This window comes from Piliocolobus tephrosceles, chromosome 2, assembly GCF_002776525.5.
Source record: "Piliocolobus tephrosceles isolate RC106 chromosome 2, ASM277652v3, whole genome shotgun sequence".
NCBI lineage: Eukaryota > Metazoa > Chordata > Mammalia > Primates > Cercopithecidae > Piliocolobus > Piliocolobus tephrosceles.
Window position 1 is genome coordinate 65,407,970 of NC_045435.1, and position 22,132 is coordinate 65,430,101.

General features: G+C 39.3%; 1 protein-coding gene across 13 annotated transcripts in view; it reads left to right on the forward strand.

The window, feature by feature from the left end:
* FOXP1 (forkhead box P1) overlaps window positions 1–20,045 on the forward strand; it is a 631,582-nt gene extending 611,537 nt beyond the window's left edge. For 10 of the 13 annotated variants that reach the window (XM_023200113.1, XM_031935179.1, XM_023200106.2 and 7 more), the window contains 4 exons: window positions 4,015–4,136; window positions 5,869–5,938; window positions 10,566–10,732; window positions 16,794–20,045. In XM_023200113.1, coding sequence (XP_023055881.1) covers window positions 4,015–4,136; window positions 5,869–5,938; window positions 10,566–10,732; window positions 16,794–16,938 — 504 coding nt within the window. In that variant the 3' untranslated portion in view covers window positions 16,939–20,045. Of the gene's footprint in view, window positions 1–4,014; window positions 4,137–4,510; window positions 4,681–5,868; window positions 5,939–10,565; window positions 10,733–16,793 lie in introns of all 13 variants that reach the window. The other 3 variants (XM_023200089.3, XM_023200093.3, XM_031935180.1) reach the window with 2 other exon arrangements.
* The last annotated feature ends 2,087 nt before the right edge of the window (window positions 20,046–22,132 follow it).

Sequence of the window (22,132 nt, forward strand, 5' to 3'; positions counted from 1 at the left end):
AGCCAGTAAAATGATCTCCCTCTGGTTGGAATATGTAGAGAAAAGGAGATAACACTGTCGCCCAGAAGTGGAGGTTGCCATATTACTTGCACAAACCTCATGCCGTTAGGTATTCAACCACAGCCAATATTTGCAGAGATGTGTCTCCGGAGATGGAACCTGGAGAAATGACCAAACTTGACACAGCCCTCAATGGTTGGATAAAGAGCTCATTAACCCAATTAGTAGAGAAAGCTGTGCACAAGTACTAGCACTGTTTGTAGGAGTTATTAGTGGAGAACACAATGTATTATTAAGGGGTTTTTGTTTTTAAGTCAAGAGATTTAAAACCGTTTAGTATGCAAGCATGCTGAAACCTTTTCTGTAAGGTTTTTAAAAACTGCAATAGCCAGGCACAGTGGTTCATGCCTATAATCCCAGCACTTTGGGAAGCTGAGGCAAGAGGATCACTTGAGCCCAGGAGTTCTTGAGACCACCCTGGGCAACATAGCAAGACCCTGTCTCTAAAAAATAAAATTAAATAAATTAGCCAGGCATGGTGGCACGCACCTCTGGTCACAGCTACTCCAGAGGCAGACGTGGGAGGATTGCTTAAAGCAAGGAAGTTGAGGCTGCAGTGAGCCCTGTTCATGCCACTGCACTCCAGCCTGGGCAACAGAGCAAGACCCTGTCTCAAAAAAAAAAAAAAAAAAAAAAAGAGATTGTCCCTCATAGATATACTAAGGAAGAAAAGTAGATTTAGAACTTCATTATAATGCTATTTGCTATAAAAAACAAGTCAAATTCCATAGCTCTTTATTGGATGCCCCCAGCAGTGCTTGGAGTCATATATGGCTTTCCACATCCCCAGGTCAGCAGCTGGTTCAAAGATTCCACTGGTATTTATTCCCTTATGTTAGATTGAGCCCTCACATATGTTTGGGCTTTCCCATTTTTCGGTTTCTTGGTGACTAATACTCTTGCTTATAGAAGGGGACAGGTACACTCTGTCATTTGTATTTTTGCCTTTTTTACTACCTGGAATTCTTGTAATCCCTGAAATCCAAAACATTTAGAGACATGTGATAACAAACATTTGAGGATATGCCATTAATCTAAATATGACAGGGATGTGTTATAGGATGCAAGGAAAACTCCCTTCGCTTGAAATAAATGCCTTCCTTGCTAATTCCTTAATTTTAAACTGGAGAAAAACCAAAGCAAAAAACAGAAAAATACATTTCCTCTGTTAAGTTCCTGATAAATTAGCATTTTAAAAGAAAACGAATATAAACCATAGAATTAATTCATCAACTTTACAGAGCTGTGAATATCTATTATGGCCCAAATTATCCTTTCATTTCCATTAAGACACATGGGCACCGAAAGAGAACCTATGTTCAGAATCTTCCCCTCTTTGCCTCAGCCTGCCTTGGGAGATAAAATATAAAAGGATCTTTAGCCATGAATGCTTTTAAAAATTTAGGAAGTTGAAGCATGAGGCAGACATTTTCTTCAGATTGCCTTTTATAAATAGAAATGATGAAATTTAAAAATAATTACCAGTTGTGAATATAATATTTAAGCTTAGATCTTCAGATTGAACTTTTTCATTTTGCAAACTGCAGGAAAAAGTGTCATTAATTTAACAACCTTAGATGAAGTACTTAATGACTCACAAATACGTATAATTTTCTCTACGTGTCCTTGTTTGTACCATGATCTTAGACAAAAGATGAAATGCCCAGTTAAAGTTATGGCTGAAAAGAGCTTACACATCTTTTTTTTGAAAACTCTTGACTTCTCTTCGCTTTCTGCTTAGATGTACAGTTTTGGAAAACAGAACTGAAGTTTTGGCTTTGTGTCTTTACTCACACGGTTATATTGCTCAACCTGATCTACAGAAATTATTTTGTCAAAAGTAGCTTTAAGACCTTTCAGTTCTGTACATTTTCATACTTATTTGAAAGCATCAGGCAGTGATTAGGGTTAGTAGCAATGTTGACTTCTTTTCAAGTTATGTCTCCTAAATGTATAATGCCCTGTCTGGATTTTTAAAGGAAATTGGCTTTGTCCATTTATTTATACCACCTCAATTTTGTTCCAGTAAATAACAGTAGACCTTCTATCAAATGCCTTTGGGCAATATATTTTTTTAAATGTAGCGGCTCCTGCCTGTAATCCCAGCACTTTGGGAGGCTGGAGGATCATTTGAGCCCAGGAGTTCAAGATCAGCCTGGGCAACATAGCAAGACCCCATCTCTAAAAAAAAAAAAAAAAATTAAAAATTAGGTGGGTGTGGTGACACGTGTCTCTAGTCCCAACTACTGAGAAGGCTAAGGCAGGAGGCTCGCTTGAGCCCAGGAATACAAGGCTTCAGTGAGCCATAATTGAACCACTGCACTCCAGTCAGACAACAGAGCAAGACCTAGCCTCAATAAAAGAAAAAAGAAAAAAAACTGCTTAGATTAGACTCCAGTTTATATGCAAAGAAAATTGTCCTATCAAGTATATGACATGCCAAATGTTTTCAGTTTAGAGGTTTTTATTTTTAAGCAAATCTATCCAATTTTTTTGAATCAGAAGTGTCCTTTGATAGTCCCCTGGGTATCTTGAACCTACCTCAATTATGCTGACATTACTCAAAAACTCTTCGGGAATTTGTCCTGTGAATTCTCCTTTCAAGCAATTCATCACACCATGCATTAAAACTTGTCTCATTATCTTCTAAGTATTCCATATCCGAAAAGAAAAATTATTATGTAGCTTGAATCCTCACAGCCACCAACTGTGATTGTCCAAAAACTGAAGCGCCTCTGAGAGTATCAAGATTCACCACCATTAAGGATAATTCAGGAAGGAAATACTCCGGTGGCAGAATGCGGAGGGGTGCAAAATGCTTGTGCAATAGCAGTGTTGCTGGAATTGAGTGAGGACTTTACCCAGTGTGATGTATACATCAATTTCTTAAGCCCCAATTGAGTCATCTACTATTGAGTCATCTCCTTATTCTGAATAAAAAGAAAAATTTAAGTAAATGACCTGAATCTCTTTAGAATATCTTCATGTCCAGAATTGAGTCTGGATCCATAAGTTTAACCAGGCAGGACTAAAGAAATGAAGCCTTGCTTTTTAACTGTACCCAGTAAGGGTGGGGGATTCTTCTGAAACCCAGAGGAAAGGTGAGATATTAAAAGCTCTTCTTCACCCTTGAGTTGAGATCCTCCTTTTTGATAAATTGTCGATGTTAAGGGGCTCAGCTTAGGAATGGCCAGAAAGGACTTTTAACCATAAGCAAGATGTGTCTGTAGAAACCATCAACTGTAGAAATATAGTCATTTTGCCACTGAGTGTTTCACTCGTATTCCTTTGGCATTTACTCAGTTAAAATACTTGCCCATAGTTAGGGCCAACTCTCATATTCTGGAAGGTAAGACATAACATGATGATTGATTGATAGATACTGATCTCTTCTGGGGTCCGTTCACCTCCCTAGTCCTTTGACTACACAAGGCACTACTCTCAGCGGTAAAATCCACTTCAGAATTCTTCATAAGATCTCTGGAAGTTTTAAAAGCCAGAAACCATCAAGAACAAAACTGTATTTAGCAATATTAACCAAGTGTTCCTCTTTCATGGTTTGAAAAAAATACCCCCTTTTTATGGGAGGTAGGTGGGCTTAAAAAGGGCAGTTTTATGCTTTGCATGTGTTCTTGTTTTGAAGTCACAGTAACATTTTCAGATTTGTACTCTGGAACCTATTTTGGGCTTGTATGCATATTAAAAAATATTTCTTCTGGTTAGTTATTACCAGAGACTAGACAAAAATGCCAAAGTACAATTAATTTAAAATTTTGGTTTATTTTTGCTTTTGGAAAAGACATCCTTAACCATGAGAAGGTCCTCCACGGGGGTGGCAGCTACAGCTCTTGGGGATGGTTTTACAAATGTGGACTGTTAGGCTGAATTTACTGCTGTTTTTGGAGTCTTTTCTTATAGAAAATGTAAATGTTCTCTCTTTTATACTTGCTGCAGAATGCAGTGCGTCATAATCTTAGTCTTCACAAGTGTTTTGTGCGAGTAGAAAACGTTAAAGGGGCAGTATGGACAGTGGATGAAGTAGAATTCCAAAAACGAAGGCCACAAAAGATCAGTGGGTACGTCCACCATGTTTGAACTTCTTAGCCTAGCTTGGATTGTGCTAACAAGTATAACGTAGAGGCTTTGGCTGCTAGATGGTGTTAGACCAAAGAACTGGTTTCACGTTGTCTCAGTTAAGGGAAGCAAAAAAGCATTTCATCCCTCCTGTTTTGTATACCCACCAGTCCCCCTGCCCTGCTTGCTGGTCTTTGTTGCATCACATGCTAGTAGCTTTTAGGTGGCAATGCATATTAACCCTCACAAACCATTTGCTTATGCTTATTGCATTTTATTTTCTTTTTCCTGTTCCCTGTATTGGATGTCTGTTCCGCCCCCAACCCCGTCTCCTTTTGTTGCCACTCCATCTCCTTTGCTGCTGCTCCTATCCCAGGGTGCCATTCGCACCAACCTCTCACTGCATAAGTGCTTTATCAGAGTAGAGGATGAGTTTGGGTCCTTTTGGACAGTTGATGATGAAGAGTTTAAACGTGGCCGCCATATTCAACGAGGCCGTCCTCGCAAATACTGCCCCGATGAAAACTTTGACGAGCTTGTCGCACAGTAAGAGCCTTTACTTGCTTTTGTTTTTTTTTTCTGCTGTTGCTTTGGCTTTGCATGGTTGACTCATCCCATGTAGTTTTGCATTTCACCAATAGCAGTGCCACAGCTTTCTGCAACGAAACTAAATTGTGTGATTTGTACATGTATTGCTCTCGTTTCTCTTTGGAACACCAGTGCCTTGAATAATGCTTTTTTGACGTCTTTAATGCAAATATTCATTGTATTTTGATTCAGCAGCTTACGGGGACCCTAAAACTGAATACTTGTGTTTAACCCATAATCCCCCTCTCCCCCCGCCCCAAGTAAAAAGAGAATTTTTGGTTACAGTTAAAATGTGTGTGTACTATTGGGGTAGATTTCCTATTTGTTCACTCACTATAATAATATAAATGTAATGAAGTGAATGATTAAAATGTTCCAAGCATAGGAAAGAAATAGGTTTGATTGTGTATACTCACTTTAAAGGCCGCTGATAAATGTAGGTAATTGCCTACTGGGAGGCACCCTTTTCCCTCAGTATGCCCTGTATAATTTTTGAATATTTTTATCCTTACGAGGTTAGAGATTTTTCTGACAATTTGGTCCATGAACGGAGATGGCAGCAAATATTCTCAGGCCCTTCCGGATTTGGCTAAGACATCCCCATATTTAGTAACAGCCCTCCCCTGGCATACCCTACTCTCCATCACCTGTTGGCAATAAACGTGCCTTGTAGCTGTTCCTTAAAAGCCTTCCTGCCATCCCTCTAGCAGTCACCGTAGAGTTCACATCTCGAAGATGATTAGGAGCCAAGATTCTCTCTGCTCACGCCCAGCAGCCCCCTGCTGTGAGCTCACTGCCTTCCCCAGCACGACCTCCTAGGCTGTTGCCTTCCTGTTGGAGTCTGGAGTCAGGCTAACTCCTAAAAATCTGCGGAGAGGTCTCTGGAGGAAGGACCCAAGCCTGTTATTACCTAAGCCAGAATTTTACACCTAGTTTCCTTGAATAACGAAGTCAAACCCCAGAGGTGTGCACACACACACCCGCCCTACAAATCAGTGACGGGGAGAAAGCCTGACTTTTCTTGGGTTTTGTTAGTGGGGTAAATTGCTGATTTGGAAGGACACTAGCAAGCTTAAAACAGAACTTAGCTAGGAACTCAGGAGTCGACTGTGTTTAACTTTGAGTTTTTATCTTTTTCTTATACAGTAACCCTTCCCTTATTAAAAACATGCAGAGCAGCCACGCCTACTGCACACCTCTCAATGCAGCTTTACAGGTAAGATTAATGGCCGTCCCGAATATGCAGCAGAGGCACAGGTCTCCCCTACTCATTTCAAAATATATTAGCCTTGCTCTAATTAGATATTAAATTTTAATTCCGTTAAACTTTTTTCTTAAGTGCACAAAGCATCGTACTCCCTGGAGGCAAACACATCGGGCTGCTTCAGCATTAGCGGGATGCTTAGCATTTTGAATATTGTGGCAAAAAAATTAAAAGTTCACTTATTAATATTTATCAGCAGTATCATAATTTCCATCCTCTTATTTCAGAATTTCACTTGAGGCAAAAATACCACAAGTGTAATTACTCTAGCACAGCTATTAATGTGCTGGATGATAGGCCACTGCGTCACATGACCTTCTATTGTTCACGGGTTTAAAGAGAAAGCAGGGCTTTGTATTTCCTCTTCTTCTTTTAAAGTCGACTTTAGCATCTTCGCTTTTGTCTGGGGTGGGGAGGAGCTGGGATCTGGTTCACTTTATACAAGTAAACCATGTCTGTTTAAACAATAGAGGTGTCTAAGAAGACTCTTTAGTTTTCCTGGAGCTTGATCAAGATTACATAATAATCATACGGGATATTTATTTCCTACTGACAAACCAAGTACTTGTTACATCACCAGTGGTACCAGGAGATGAAGACGTGGGTTTTGAGCAGTAGCGAGATCACCACCCAAAAAGGAACTACCTGAGGCAGCCCAGCTTCTAGCAAACTTTTTACTTACTGCACATTTGAGTTCTTAAATGAAGGCTACTCCAGTAGGATTTCATTAAAGTACCTGGGTATAGTACTCGGGTCCCCCTCAAGAGTTCATAAGTAAGCAGTATCCTTTTGGCCAGTGGTCCTGGTTGCTTTTTCCCCCTACCCAGACTGTTCTAGAAGACAGGCCAAGAGAATCTTGATAGCTTTTAAATGGCATATTCTATAGATAAATGTGACATTTGTCATCCAATACCGTTGCAGTCCTCTGCAGCATACGTTCTCAACGGGGGCTGTATCACCCCCAGATTGGTTCTGAGATACTACAATGTCTTGTGTCCTTCCAAAGGACCATAAATAACATGAGCAAATACGAACATTTCTTGGGGTGAGGGTACAGAGAGAGAAACAAAAGTCTAAAAAGGGACAATAATGAAAAAAACAGTTGAGCCCTTTAGCATGATGGGAACAGGATGAGGAAGGAGGACATACTGACAGGAGCCCTGGGCCTTGCTCTGCATTAAACGGATGTTTATTGAGCACGACTCTGTACCCTACAGGCCCAGAAGAGTCTTAAGGCTCCTGGGAATTGATGATAGGCCATTTACCCAGTTTCAGTTTAGAGGCAGATTCACTGGCCTTAGCATTTCAGTAATTATATTTATTTATTTTTAGCCTGAACCAGATTTAATAGGAGAAACTACTTTCCGCTTTTCTTTTAATTACTTATAGTTTACACAGTAACTTTAGAAGAGTAAATGAAAGCATGCTTCCATGCCGCCACTGTAAATACCATTCATTAGTAACTTATTTTCCCTGGAGTCTTCTGAAGTGTGAATTTAAAGGCTGCTCTATCTGGAATAGTATTAAGATTACAAGCACATTTTATATTCATGAGCCGGAAAGGCAAAAAAAAAAAAAAAAAAAAAAAAAAAAGTGATCCTCCATCCTCTGAATTCTCTTAACTATGTGACTAATTTCAATTAGTATGCTTTGTCATTACAGAACTGTTCAGGTTTCATCTCTGAACATTTGTTTTTGGCATCTTCTTCAGTAGCCCAAAACTGTCCTGCCGTTTTCCAAGAACACTTTCTGTCCATAATGAGGCAAGGGGAATAAATTGATATAAATTCATGATTTGAGAAGTGGATTGTTTCCCTCTCTTCCACGAGTTTGGATCCCTGATCAGTAGACAGACACATAAGACAACTTTCTACTGTGCAAATTAAATAAAGATTCTGCCAGCAGGCCTTCCTTTCCATTACCGCCTATTTCCATTTTTCAAGGCAAGTAAAAATAATAGTGGAACAATATCTTCAAAAAAAATTACTAGAGCAACATAATGCATGATATACAATATATAAAATAGGACAGCAGAATCCACTACAGAAATAAAACATGGGACTTGGGACAGATTGCATTATGCTCTGAAAAGTGAAGTAACTAAGGGTAACCGTAAAGCTTCGTATTTATAGACTGCCTTTCCCCTGAGGATCTCAGAGTGGTTAATGTTCCAGGAGCGAGGGTGCTTATGGACTTCTGCACCATTACTTAAGCAACTTCATTTTTTGGCAGAGGTGCCAGCTTGATATGAAACCACATGCTGTGCAAGGACCATTTCTATAATTAAGTCCATTTTTGTAACACACCTGCTTCTAAGTGGACATCAACTACCAAAAAAAAAAAAAAAAAACTTCGTTAGGCATAAGCAGTTAGTGAAAATTTCTCTAACCTTTGGTGGGTTGCTCTGATCACTTGCTCAACAGTGTGTTCAAGAAGCCCTCTCGCGACTCAGGCACTGGGATCTCTCTGCAGCCCATTTGATCATTTTTTCAAGGAACAAGGCTGATTTTCATCACTTATATGGATCAATATAAGTGCTTGCCTTCGTATACCTTTCACTACTGTGGCGGTTGGGTCTCAGGCCATGTTCTATGATCCAATCCCAATCAGTAATGGCCTTGACCTAGAATACTTTGAGAGCCACAGAGAATAAATACTCATCCCAAGAAGGTTGCCTTCTCTAGAGGATGACCAACTCATCCCAACGAACACGTTCATATCAGCATTTCAATTTTGTCTTCACAGTTTTTGACCAGGGAAGTTGCTAAAATAAGCTAGTAGCAGCCCCACTTTTGCCACATTCTGACCTTGGAGTAGTGAAATTATCTTGTGAGAGCTTATCTTATGGTATTTCCAGTGGAAAGACAGTTGGCAGAATTTCTGTGACAGAGAGGTGTGACCACTGTTGTCTCAGATAAAAGCGGTTAAGATGCTTGTCCAACTGCAGTTGGCAAAAAGAAAAAAAAAAAAAATAGTTCTGGCAACTGCTCTGCCAAAAAAAAAAAAAAAAAGAAAGAAAGAAAAAAGGCTTTATTGCAATTATAAAAGAGCTGTTGGAAAAAGTACTTGATTCAAGTTATTGGACACACTGTAGGAGAGTGTGGAATGTTCAGATTTGCTGTTCATCAAAGTGAATTTACCGCATTTGAAAATAAAAACAGGATTGTACCCCTACTTTTAAAAAGAAGACAGTTAGTTACATACATTTACAAGTAGAAGGAAGGAAAAGCTGTGGGCTTACAGAGGGCCAAGCTTTGAAATAGTCCATTATCCAAAGCTGTGATTGGTGAGTATGCACAGGACTTCTAACACTGGGCTTGCACCTAGAAAGCCCTGGCTTTGGGGTTTGTATAGTGAGTAAGGCTGTGATTGTCATACTAGCCAGACAGACTTCTGAAGCCTGGCTTTGCACTCTTTTGGCTTTTCCTTTCTCTCTAGACCCAGGATTTCTAGAATAGTTTGGACTCTTGTATGACTGGCCAGTGGAAGTCACTATGCCAGATCATCTTGTGATTGCACTTTTTTTCCCATGAGGATGGAAAAGCAGGAATAGTCTAGTCTGCAAGAGGACAGTTGTGATACATCTTGGTTTAATTACAGCTGCCAGTTTTTGAAAGTGTCCTCTTTGATAAAATGAAAAGTCAATGGGTCATAATCACCACCTGGATGAAACGAATATGGGTACTTTAGTCCAGTTCTATATGTAACCAGTGTGTGCATTTCAGACTTGGTGTCCCTTTTATTCAAATGCAGTATAACAGGAAGTGAACAATATCCTACCTATCCTAAATAAAGTTTAGGATTTCTTCTTTTTTATTTCCCCACTTTTTTTGCTGACACTCAACGTGGAGTGACTTTGTAACCTTTGATATTGATGTACTTAGGCACCAAAAATAAATATGATTTAGAGCTTCCTTTCGCCAGAGCTCTTTAGTCCTAAAATCCTAGGCACTTGGTCGGACTCTGAAACATTACGTGGTGTTTCCTTCAGCCAGTTATCTCAAACTGCGCTAAACAGATTCAGAAATCATTAAAACAGAAATGATGGGAGGAGATAAAAAATTGATTCCAATTCTATAATCTCTTCCTTTTCTATAGGATCTAAGAGGTGAATGTTTATGGAAGTTCTCATAAGTTTGAGCAATGCGGCCAGAATAATCTGATCAAAATCTCTAATATCCAATACTGGAGTCATCAAAATGGATAAAGAAATAAAAATTCCATTATACTTCACTGTGATCTGGAAATATTCAGCTCCTCTTAAAAACGCATCCGACATAAACCTCATATTCGAAAGCCTGTCTAAACCATGTGACTACCAAGCAGGACCAAATTGAGTCCCTCCTACCCACAGGCGCTTTGATCCCCCTGGCCCCCAGTTAGCTCTTCAAAACCAAGCTTGGGACAGGTGCCACGAGTCATTTTTAAAGCAAAATCTTTCAACACCTCTTAGAAACTTGTATTTGCCAGCCATGCTACAATTAACTCCAACTGAAGATTATCGAGTACACCCATAATTAGTAGTTTCCTCGTCTTACATACCCTGTGTCTTCATAAATTTTCTCTTGGTTGATGACAGGCTTCAATGGCTGAGAATAGTATACCTCTATACACTACCGCTTCCATGGGAAATCCCACTCTGGGCAACTTAGCCAGCGCAATACGGGAAGAGCTGAATGGGGCAATGGAGCATACCAACAGCAACGAGAGTGACAGCAGTCCAGGCAGATCTCCTATGCAAGCCGTGTGAGTATGGTCCACCCAGAAGGTCTTTGCTTTCGCACCCTGGTCTCCCTGGGTACGCACAGGGAGGCGTCTCTTTCTCTGGGCTTTGTATACCTTTTCTGTAATTTCTGATATCCCAGAACCAAGCTAGAAGTTGGTACTTCCAGAAGTGTTCAGCTTGGTTAGTGCATAAAAGGACTATTTGCTAACTTTCCCATAAAAGCAATTCCCAGCAGTAAAATGGGAAACAGGTTGGCTTTTGTTCCTCTGCTTTATCACAGCTCAGGCCATTATTTAAGCCACACTAGTTTTTCCTCCTCAAATTAATATGCATCCCTATGAAAAAGTGTGCAGTTTGTTCAACTTTCGGGCACGTTGACCTAGCTGAGAGAAAAAGATGCTTGTTTACTTGGTGGTGCGATAACCAGGAACACGACGCCACAGCATTATTACCAACCATTAATGATGGCACAAATGAAAGGCGGCATGATTTATAGCTTGCTCTTAAAATATCAAAAGGAAAATTAATAGGAGCATTATAGCAGCAGACGGCAGTATAATGAGTGCACATATAACTGAATGAAGTGATGGGCGATGGTTGCCCATGCTGAATGTGAATGGAACCAGGACTGCAAACTGCAGGAAAGGCGGAGACCAGGAGGCTGTGCTGCCCCTGTGAGTGGGTGATGGGAGAAAACTTGGTGTAACTATAACCCCCTCTCTCCCAGGAAAAGTTTTCAAACAGAGCAAAGAAACCACATTACTCCAAATGATTGGCTTTGCAGGAGATGCTGTGGAATGACAGTCTCTCCCTTTTAGTGAGTTTCTTCAAAACTGTTGCCTACTTTAAGGTACTAACCCATTTCGTGTTTGCAATACCGTCAGTTCCTAGAATAGGCTGCTTGTCTACACATTACCTCTGAATTACAATGAGTGATACGAATGGAAAACAGGACCTGTAACAATTAAGAGCAGACAGAATTGGCATCTAATGACAAAGAAAAAAGTGTTACCTGCCAGCATAATTTGGAGGGTACGGGGAAATCTGAAATTTGATTTTCTAGTATTTGAATTTCGTCTCCACAGCACTTCAAAAAGGATCTTTACCATCCTTTGTGGATATGGAAATAATCATTTTTAATTTATATGAACAGTATCTTAGCATTTACTTCACAGCATTTTAAGAATGTGTTTATCTTTCACACTGATGCTGCTATATTTCATCCTTTCCAAAGCAACTTAGTGTTTCCGACTTTCTTGTTATCACATTCGTATTCATCTTAAATCATTGTCATGACAGGAGTATTCACTTAGATACTAACGAAGTTCAGAACAAAAGTAAATTGGTGTAAGCTACTGCAAGAAACACTCATTAGAGCAAAAATGTCTGAAGTTATTGAAGTGATACTATTTCTCATAATCTGTACGAACTCCCCAAGTTTTTTGTTGACATATATTCCTATTATTTAGTATAAAGAAACACTAAAACAGAAAGATATTTGGATGCAAGCCACAGGCACCAGTTCAGAGTGATGCTAATTTTGCTGTACGAAAGACAGTCACTGCAGGGTTAATTTGTTTAACAAATTTGAATTAACCCCAGTATTACCCAAATTATGTTTTACAATAGTCTTTGTGATTTTTGATGAAATAAAGGTTTCAACTATTTTTTACAAGAAACCCTACATAAAAATGTCAAAATGTGTTGCTCAAATCTCACAGGTTTGTGCTGTTTGCTAAATGTAATTATATGTCAACAGCAGATTCCCTGCGCCTGCTATCTGTGTCATAGACTGTTACTCTTTTTGACCTCATATTTCCATTAAGGGAATTCTGTAATGACAAGAGTTTCCATTCTTGTCCAATATGCATTACCCTGCTATGATGCAAATTGTTTTTCAACTGTTCCAGTCTATTGGAATAAATCAAGCCATAAACTTTACGGCACGGCTTGAAGGACCTTGTTAGGAAGGCAGCCCAGCTAATATTGAGTGTTGAAACAGAACTCTTCATTCTTACCCTTTCTGTGACACTCAGATACCACTACGTTTCATTCCTCCTTTGAAACGCTAGAAAGTGGTCACATAATTATGGCTTTGGGGCATTATACTTTTATCCTGCTAGATGCTAAAGGAGCTACAAAGCAAAATACTCCATGCTGTGCGGACACCCCCAGAACACAATGCCTTTAAACACCAGTCAGCTTTATTTTAAAACTCTTGTGTTCCCAGAGTGGCTAAACAAAGGAATTACTCAGATGTAAGGAGAAGGGAAATGTGTGGTTTTGCACACACTTATTCAGTGGTAGCCCTTTCGGAAGTAGGAGTTGGAGAGAAAGGGTGGGGGCAGTGTCTGCAAGGAGGGGAAGGTGCATCATACACAGCCCTAACTTCTAGAAGACTCGGTGAGTGTATGTGAAGTGCAGTGTCTTCAGTAGTCTGCATCACATCTCGAATGTATCTTTCATGGAATCCCATCCTCTTTTTATTCTTTGAAGTACTGTGTGTGCCTGTGCTACACCTTTGCCACACCCCGGGGGTATCTGGCGGTACCAAGAAGTGTCCTGAAATTGGATTTCATTTCTCTAAAGTTTCGAAACCTTGCCGTCTAACTCTGCATGAGGCACTGGGAGTCGAGCCAGCAGGCATGACAGGATCATTACCTGTGTCTTCTGGATAGAAAATAACCCTCATGAATTTTGGCTACCAGTTTAGGGGGAGAGCATTTGTTTTGTTTACTTCTACAGCTTTTAAAATTGATAACTTCGTAACTACATATTTTGGGGGTACATGTGTTATTTTGATACATGTATACATTGTGTAATGATCAACTGTGGATAATTGGGTAAACAAAACATTCTCTGATGTTGTGAACTGTGTTTTGTGGGGCTTTACATGTATCTGATTTTTTGGGTAAGATTAGCACAATATTGGTCAAAGTCTAAAATTATACAGTGAGAACTTCATTAAGGTGGAGATGGTTCTATTTCTTCTAGGGGTCCCCATCCTCCTTCCCCCTCCCCAAGGTCTTATATGATCTTACATTCTTCTGTCATTCAATTCTGGGTTGTAAACATGAAAAGATTGATAGATCTGATAAGAAAGTAGGAAAATGTTGGTTTGGAAAACAACATGTGAACCTCAGTCAGCATATAGCTAAAACATAAATTTCTCGACAATGAAAGTTTGAAACAGAAACATAAGGAAATGTTCACCATTGTCAGTAATCTGAGAAACACAATTTAAGGTAACCTGAGCTTACCTTATTTATACCTGCTAAGCAACAAAATATTTTTTACAAATAATGCTTGCTGCTGATTAGATTGAGTTTAAATTGATAGCCCCTTTGGAAGTTAATATCACAATAAATCACAGGAACCATAAAGACGTTTTGGCCTTTGCTCTAACAATTCCATTCTTAGAAATTTATCCTAAGGAGGTAAATCAGCAGAAGTAGAGTAGAAAGATTAATGGATAAAAATGGTCATTGCATTATACAAACAGTAAAAGAGAAAGAAAAAAGATGATCCTAAAATGCCTAGTATTCAGAAACTGACATATGTCAACACAGTGGAATCTCATCTAGCCATAAACATTATAAATTGTAAAGCTAGGAAAATTTAAAAAATAGCATTCCTGCTGAATTTACAGTATTTAAAAATATGACCCCAAATGGAAAGAGACTGGCAAAAAATAAGAAAACTGGCCTTAACTAAGGGTTTGTGTTTTTTTAAGGAATAATCAGTATACCTAATTCTTCCTAAAAGAATGTAGGGTATCCTAGCAAAGCTGGTTCACAAGTGTGACATGCAGTCACACAGGATCTCATGCCTAAAAGGACACTTGCACTTGATTTTATGTGTTCTTTTCCTTACCTTTTTATTTAGGGATGGGGATCTTACTATTATCACCCAGGCTGGACTCGAACTCCTGGGCTCAAGTGATCACCCTACCTTAGCCTCCCAAATAACTTGGACCACAGGCACACACCACCACACCTGGTATGCACTTGCTTTAATGCCATTTCTGTCTTGAAATTGTAATTTTTGAGCCAAGGACCCCAGATTGTCATTTTGCACTGGGCTTCCAAAATTATGCAGCCAGTCCTAATTCTTACTGCGGAAACACTAATGCGGCCATTTAAAAAAAAAAATCCCCATTCATAATGCTTAATACAGACTGCTGGAAGGGTGACTCCCCATGCAGCCTTCCTTGCACTTACGTACAACTGTTTCTCTGAAATAAAAATATCTGGCCAGCCATGGCGTCTCGCACCTGTAATCCTAGCAAGTTGGGAGGCCAAGGCGGGTGGATCACTTGAGGTCAGGAATTCAAGACCAGCCTCACCAACATGGTAAAACCTCATCTTTACTAAAAATACAAAAGTTAGCCAGGTGTGATGGTGGGCCCCTATAATCCCAGCTACTTGGGAGACTGAGCCAGAAGACTTGCTTGAGCCTTGGGAGGTGGAGGTTGCAGTGAGCCGAGATCCTGCCACTGCACTCCAGCCTGGGTGACAGAGCACGACTGTCTCAATACATAAATAATGAACAAAATAGATGGAGAGCCATACATAAAATGTAATGTAATGCAACTTTGCTATATTTTGTTCTGCAAATAGTTTTTAAGAATAAAGGAATTATTTTGTAAAGCTATTTATCTAACATCTAGCCCAACCAAATGCTCTCTCTACACTGTGCTGATTTTAGAGTCAATTGATTCTGAAGGTTCCTGTCTTCGAGGACAGTCCAAAACACTCCTCTGTTTGTTTTTAAATGGTTCAAGGGGCCTTTGGGGTTTGCATACAGCATTAATTATTTAGGAAGCCAACCATCCCCATTACCACCTCTTATTACTAATACTTGATAGTGTCAGTTTAAAAATCTTCCCTTCTGCAGCCTGTCCCAGAGATGGGACAGTTCTAACTTGAATGGTTCTTTTACATATCAAAAGGCCCTGCAACAGAAAGTTATTTGTATTTGCAAAGGATCAGTTGTAAATATGATTTACGAACAACATTTCTCAATTGTTATCCGAGTGGTTTTGTGTGATCACCCCAGTCCCCTTCGGGTGAACCATGCGCTGGTCCATAATGAGAAAGTTGGCAGATCTCATTGCAACCACACGCATCCCAGTGGCTGCTACCAGCCGGGCCTCATGTTTTGCCTTGTTTACAGCTGACAGCGTTATTATTCTGATTGGGGCTCTGCTTTCTTATCATATTGTTGTGTTGAGCGAGCCTTTTCCTCTCCATTTGTGTTCCCTGGCAGGGCTTTTCTTGCCTTATTGACAGTTTGTAAAAATATGCATTAATTTGGAGTTTCAAGCATGTATCATGGTGTCTCTTTGCTGTGTTTGCTTGAAGTTGATTAATGATAGAACCTCGCTTCAGGTCATCCTCTGGAGAGTTCTTTCACAGGTTCTGCATGTTAACTAGCAAAGCAGAACACACAGCAAGCCATGATTAGCCCAGCCTCCTCTGCTCAGTGGTCCCCACAAACTGCCGTTGCATCACAGATTCTTATTTCATGTAATTATTTGAAGATCAGTATTCATCCACCCAGGGTGCCACTATGGGACCTGTTATCTGGTACTCAAAGTGTGGTTCTAGGACCAGCGGCATCACCTAGGAGCTTGTTAGAGATGCAGAGTCTCAGGCCCCCACCCTAGTCCTGAATCACACACTGCATTTCAACAAGGCCCACAGGTGACTGCAGCATGCATCAAAGTATGAGAAATACCACCAGGGAGGAGAGGCCCGCACCTGTCCAGAGACTAGTGACTCAGAGCAGCACTACCCAAGAGAACTTTATGCAGTGATGCAAATGTTCTGTCTCTGTGCTGGCCAGAATTAACTGCTAGTCACATGGGGCCTTTGAACATGTCAAATGCACAAGTCAGAAACTGAATTTTAAATTGTAGTAAGATTTCGTTCGTTTCAATGTAAAGAGCCACCGGGCGATAATACTGGACAGAGTTCTAGTTCTACAGTGAGGCTTTTCTGTTGCCCCAAACTTTTCAGTGCACCTGAGCTGCAATGGGCTGGGAAGTACCTTCACTGAACCTCTGCATATTTATTCCAGGCATCCTGTACACGTCAAAGAAGAGCCCCTCGATCCAGAGGAAGCTGAAGGGCCCCTGTCCTTAGTGACAACAGCCAACCACAGTCCAGATTTTGACCATGACAGAGATTACGAAGATGAACCAGTAAACGAGGACATGGAGTGAATATCGGGGCGGGCCAACCCCGAGAGTGAAGATTGGAAAAAGGAAAAAACAAAACAAAACAAAACACGTCAAAAGTTAGCAGTGAAATTGTTCTCCATTTGTTGTACAGTCTGGAGGATTTTCACTACATTTTGACAACTCTGAAATGTGTTAACTCTTAGTGCCATCAAGAACCCCATTTGGGAGTATTTTTGATTTTTCTACTTTTTGTTGAAAAAAGGAATTTGTACTCTGTGCATTGGATGGACTTGTTTGGTACTTGGGATTTTCCTCTCTTAACCGTCAACATCAGTGTTGTAAATTTGCTAAACTGATTCACTTTTAGCAGCAGACTTTGAACTGCAGTCCTGCCAACGTTGGACACTGAGGACGCCCGACGGAGCTTGTGCACCTAAGCTGCAGACCAAGCCTTTGCCCAGAATTTAAGGATTCCAATGGACGACCTATTTGCACAGTACTGCATGTTGATTATCACTGCCTTTACTTTTTTTTTTTTTTTTTTTTTTTTTTGCTTCCAGTTGGGATGGGGAAGGCCTTTGTGTGTGTATTGGGGGGAGGGGTTAAAAAATAATTATCCCAAACTTTTTAATGTATTGCTTTTTTTTTTTTCTTCTACTATACCATTTTAAGTTCTGACCTCAGGCCTCCATTTGGGCCGATGGCCTCTTGGAGGCTTAAAGTTTTCTGTACCTTGTGATGAATGTTAATAGGTGTTTTTATTATACAAAGCTGAATGTCATTTCTCGTTTGTAGCTTTCTGTCACTCATTCCATCTTCCTTCAGACATCACCATGTTTCTCTAAAGTCAGAAAACATTCCGTTTTGGTCTTTTTCAAAAAGGTCCCAAATGCTGCACTCTACACATGAAGGCCCTCTCACACAGACGTGACGTCCTGCCAGAAAGAGAATGAATGACAGAAAAAAAAAAGAGAGAGACATACTCTAGGAACAATGCCGATTCATTCCACGCAGCAGTATTGGGGGTGGCTGGGGGAGGGGTGTTTTGGATTTTCTGGGTTTTGGTTTTTTTTGTTTTTTTGCAGCAACCATCATTCTTAATAAATGCCACCACATTCTACCAGCACAAGGAAACATAGGCAGCACTGAAAAAAAATTTTTTTTAAACTAATTAATAGTAATTAGACTGACAATATGGCCTTGGAAGGCTCTCCCTTGTGGAACCAAGTTGCCATGGGCCTCGGGCCCTCTGTGATAACGAGTGTGGGTTGGTTTTCTTTGCAAAATGGCCAAAACCCCGGTTTCCCTGAGCAGCTGCCCTGAAAGTAGGGGTGGCAGCAGCGCTGAGTTTATACATTAGTTCACACCTACTTGGTGGCATTAATCAGTTTGAATGCAAATTCAATTTCAGATTGAACTTGTTAAGGGAGTTAATGAGGACTGAGTTCAGCAAATGCTAAAGTGTTAATTTCAAATATGCAAATTTGGTACTGCAGTTTGTTATGCAATATTATGTCACCAACCCAGTATCACAAAAACTCATAGAAGATACCATGTAGGCCCTGGGCTTTGGGGGTCCCAAACATGGTATGCAGAATGTGATGGTTACAGGTCAGTACAACCTCAGTCCTTAGAACCCCTCCACACTTCCACTCTGCACCCACTTTCCTGTCATTTATTTATATAAGACTATAGTTTTTTTTTTAGTTTGAGAGCCTTTCGAAGCTTAATTTATATTCTTTGTACCTTTTTTTCTAAAATTACCAAAGATATTACACAAAGGTAAATTATGTTCTCTGTTTTATGCTTTATCTGATGAAGCCAAATATCCTCTTATTGTTGATCAAAGGAGGCAAAAGAATTTAGAGGCAAATGACAAGCGATAGGCTATTGCAACCTGAGAAAGAGAACTGCTCCTTCATCGTAAATTTAGAAGACCAAGTAGATAATGGAACCAAAGTTGTTACTTTTTTCTAGTATTTTTCCTTTTTCTTTTTGTGTACCTCTACAGAGACCAAAACTCATTCTCTTAAAGAGATTTTATGGGACTACTGCAGATAAAAATAGGACACAATATTAAAGGAGCTACAGAAGGAAGGGAGTCCCATCTCAAAAAAAATGAATGTATGCCACTGCAATTTAGAGTATCCAATAAAGGAGACAGTTTAGAGTCAGAACAGAAAAGCTTCCATAATTGAACTAGATCACATAATAATATTTCTAGAAGAAAAGATGTTTTTAGATTGTATGCCACTTTTGTTTAAGAACTGTGCTGTGATCACTGTATTAATTTTGGTTTATCTTGGCATATATCCTTCAGTTTGTTTTTATTTTTAATTTTTCCTTTTTTTCCGAGTAGGCTTTGGTCAGCATTTTTCATTTAAAGAAAAGTAACACTCCCATCCACTCATAAGCTTGGTACAAAAACTTCTCTGGCAGTTACTTTTGAAGCTTCACTCTGCTTTCTGTATAAAGGGCAGTCTGTGGTCACGCAAGACTTAAAAAAAAAAAAAAAAAAAAAAAAAAACTTTTCCAGGCAGCTTCATGATGTGCAGGCAGTAGCCAGACAGGGTCATGGGAAGGGGGCCCTGTGCTTCTAAACTGAGTGGTTGCTGGTTAGTTTGGTATTCAAAAGAGGATAAAAATCTGGTAGATTAGTTCATTCTCAGCATGTGTAGCTAGACATGAGTAAAGATAACAGCATGAGAAACTGTTAGTACGCATACCTCAGTTCAAACCTTTAGGGAATGATTAAAATTTAAAAAAAAAAAAAACATTTCACTCAGTTGCACTTAGTCGTATGTCTTGCATGCTTAGTCTAAAGACTGTAGCAAAAAAAAAAAAAAAAAAGAAAGAAAAATTAGATTTTACGTATCTTTGCAGGTATCACAGCCTTGCAGAAGAACCAACTGAAAAAAAAAATTCTCAGGCTTTACAGCAAGCAAACTTCACTATGATTTTTACAATTCCGATTCTGTATCCCCTGGGGGTTATCCCAGTTGCTTCTTTAGGATGGGGTTTATTATGTTGTACATATATCCCGATGTGTCTGTGTGAATCTTTGTCTTTTTTGGGGGAGGGCAGAGGGCGGTTCTTTTTTTAGATATTGTTCCTAAAAAGGAATAAATGCATACACCTGTTTGTCAAAACACCTTTGCTTTTTGTGCAACTGCTTTATATTAACGATACTAAAAAAATAGCTTTGGAAAAAAACTACTGTATGTAATGGAATTGCAGAATATGCTGCACATGTATTTTATTTAGTTATCCTTGCTTTAAGAATATTGGATGACATTTCCTGACATGTGGGAGGGAGAAACTCCCTAACTTTTTTTTTTCTGCTTTTAAATTGTAACATAGTTGAAGATTTCTTTTTTTTCTGTTCTCATTGATTGGAGCATTTTGTACAGGTTTTGTGTGTGTGTGTGTGTGTGTGTGTGCGCGCGCGCGCGCGTGTGTGTGCGTGTGTGTTAATCTGTTTTTTGATACATTCCTATCCGTTGTGTTTATCCTACCACTGCCTTTCTGGCTATTTTAAACAAGTTCATACATTTGAAAAGGAAAAAAAAAATGTTGTTTAAAAAATGTTTTCTCCTGCTGCAGTAAATATTTTGCATGATGAAATTCCAGGGTCACACTTTTCCAAGTTTATCAGTGAAGTAGTGATTAACAATGGGGAGTGTCAAAACTATTGAACTTTTGTATAAAAAAAAAAAAAAACTTTACAAGGTGCCAAGATGTAAAGAAAATTTGTTACTTTTTTTCTCAAAGAAAAGCATACATTAGGGAGGTAGTCCCGTGTGTCAGACAAATGCACTGTCAGGAATGAGGATCCAACCTACCTGTCCCTAGAGTCTGCCTTGTAAGATGAGTAAGGCTGCCACCTTGGACCAGCCGCAAAATGGAGTATCAAGGCTTATGTACATACATGAAGAGTTAACCGCCAGTCCTGCCACCTTTGGACAGCTCTAACACCATCCCCAGCATCCCGTCAGACCTAGTAAAGAAAACCTTGGATTCTTAACCCAAGATGTGCTGTAAATCACTAGCTTTTTTTTTTCCTCATGAAAAAAAAACGAGTTAAAAAGTATTTCCTCTCTTTTCCACATTCCAGCTGAGCTCCATTTCCAAAGGCACAAAGAAGAGTGTGCTTATTCAGATTTTGAATCTTTTGGGTACCTTTTGGTTACTGACATAGCCTTCTGAGATTTTGGATGTCTTCAAAGTCAGTTTTGCTTTTTTATCCTGAGAATCAGATTCACAATGCTGAAGGCATTTCTTGGGCCCAATGTAGCTCATGCAATCTCTGCTACCCATAAGCCTTGATGAAGATGATACAGTCTGGACTGTGAGCATGGTGCTTCATGTATATGTGCTGCCAGTAACAAGAATTTTTTTGTTTTGTTTTGTTTTGATAAGGCATAAAAGAAACTCATTCCTTGACATCAACTGTAATTCCATCATTCCATGTCTGCGGATACAGACAATAAAAAAAATGTTGTGTAGTCAGTACTAATGACTGACATTATAGCATTCTCAAATGCAATAAAAATGCTGGTTGTTCACACTGGTAGTAAAAGTCGCCACAGCCTAAGTTTGTTTCCCTTTCTGACCTGCTGATATTGTATATTAGGCATATGCCTTAAGTTTATCACCAACTGCTTCCAATGCAGAATTAAAATCAATCTTCACTGAAAGCTTTCATCATCAGGGAAGGCTGAAGCTCTTAACCCTCAGGATTTCCAAGTGAAAGTATCCACTTAGAGAATTGGGAAGTTAAAAAAAAGAGCAAGAGATGCTATCTTTTCTCTTGGGGAAGCACACCCTTATTTTTTTCATCAAATTTTATAAAGAAAAGAAAATGTTTAATAACTAGCATTAAGAGCAAACTAAAATTTCAGAGGAAGGAAATTTCATGAATAATTCATTAAAATTTCACATCTGCAAGATTAGTCATCCAAATAAAATGCTAATGTCAAAAACATGCACCGTCTATAATATTCTCATCAAGAAATCTTTTTGCATATAATGATAAATGCTTAGATTAGAACAAACGATTTTATAAAAATATTCTATCAAAAGTGTGCTAGATAATTGTATTCATTGAAGAAAACAGAACTTCAGTACCTAAATATTGCAGAAAAACCATCTTAATTTTGAGATTTAAAAAAAATAATTACATGCATTTAGGAAATTTGCTGTTTCTTTTTAATATTACTCGATATCCTAGGGATTA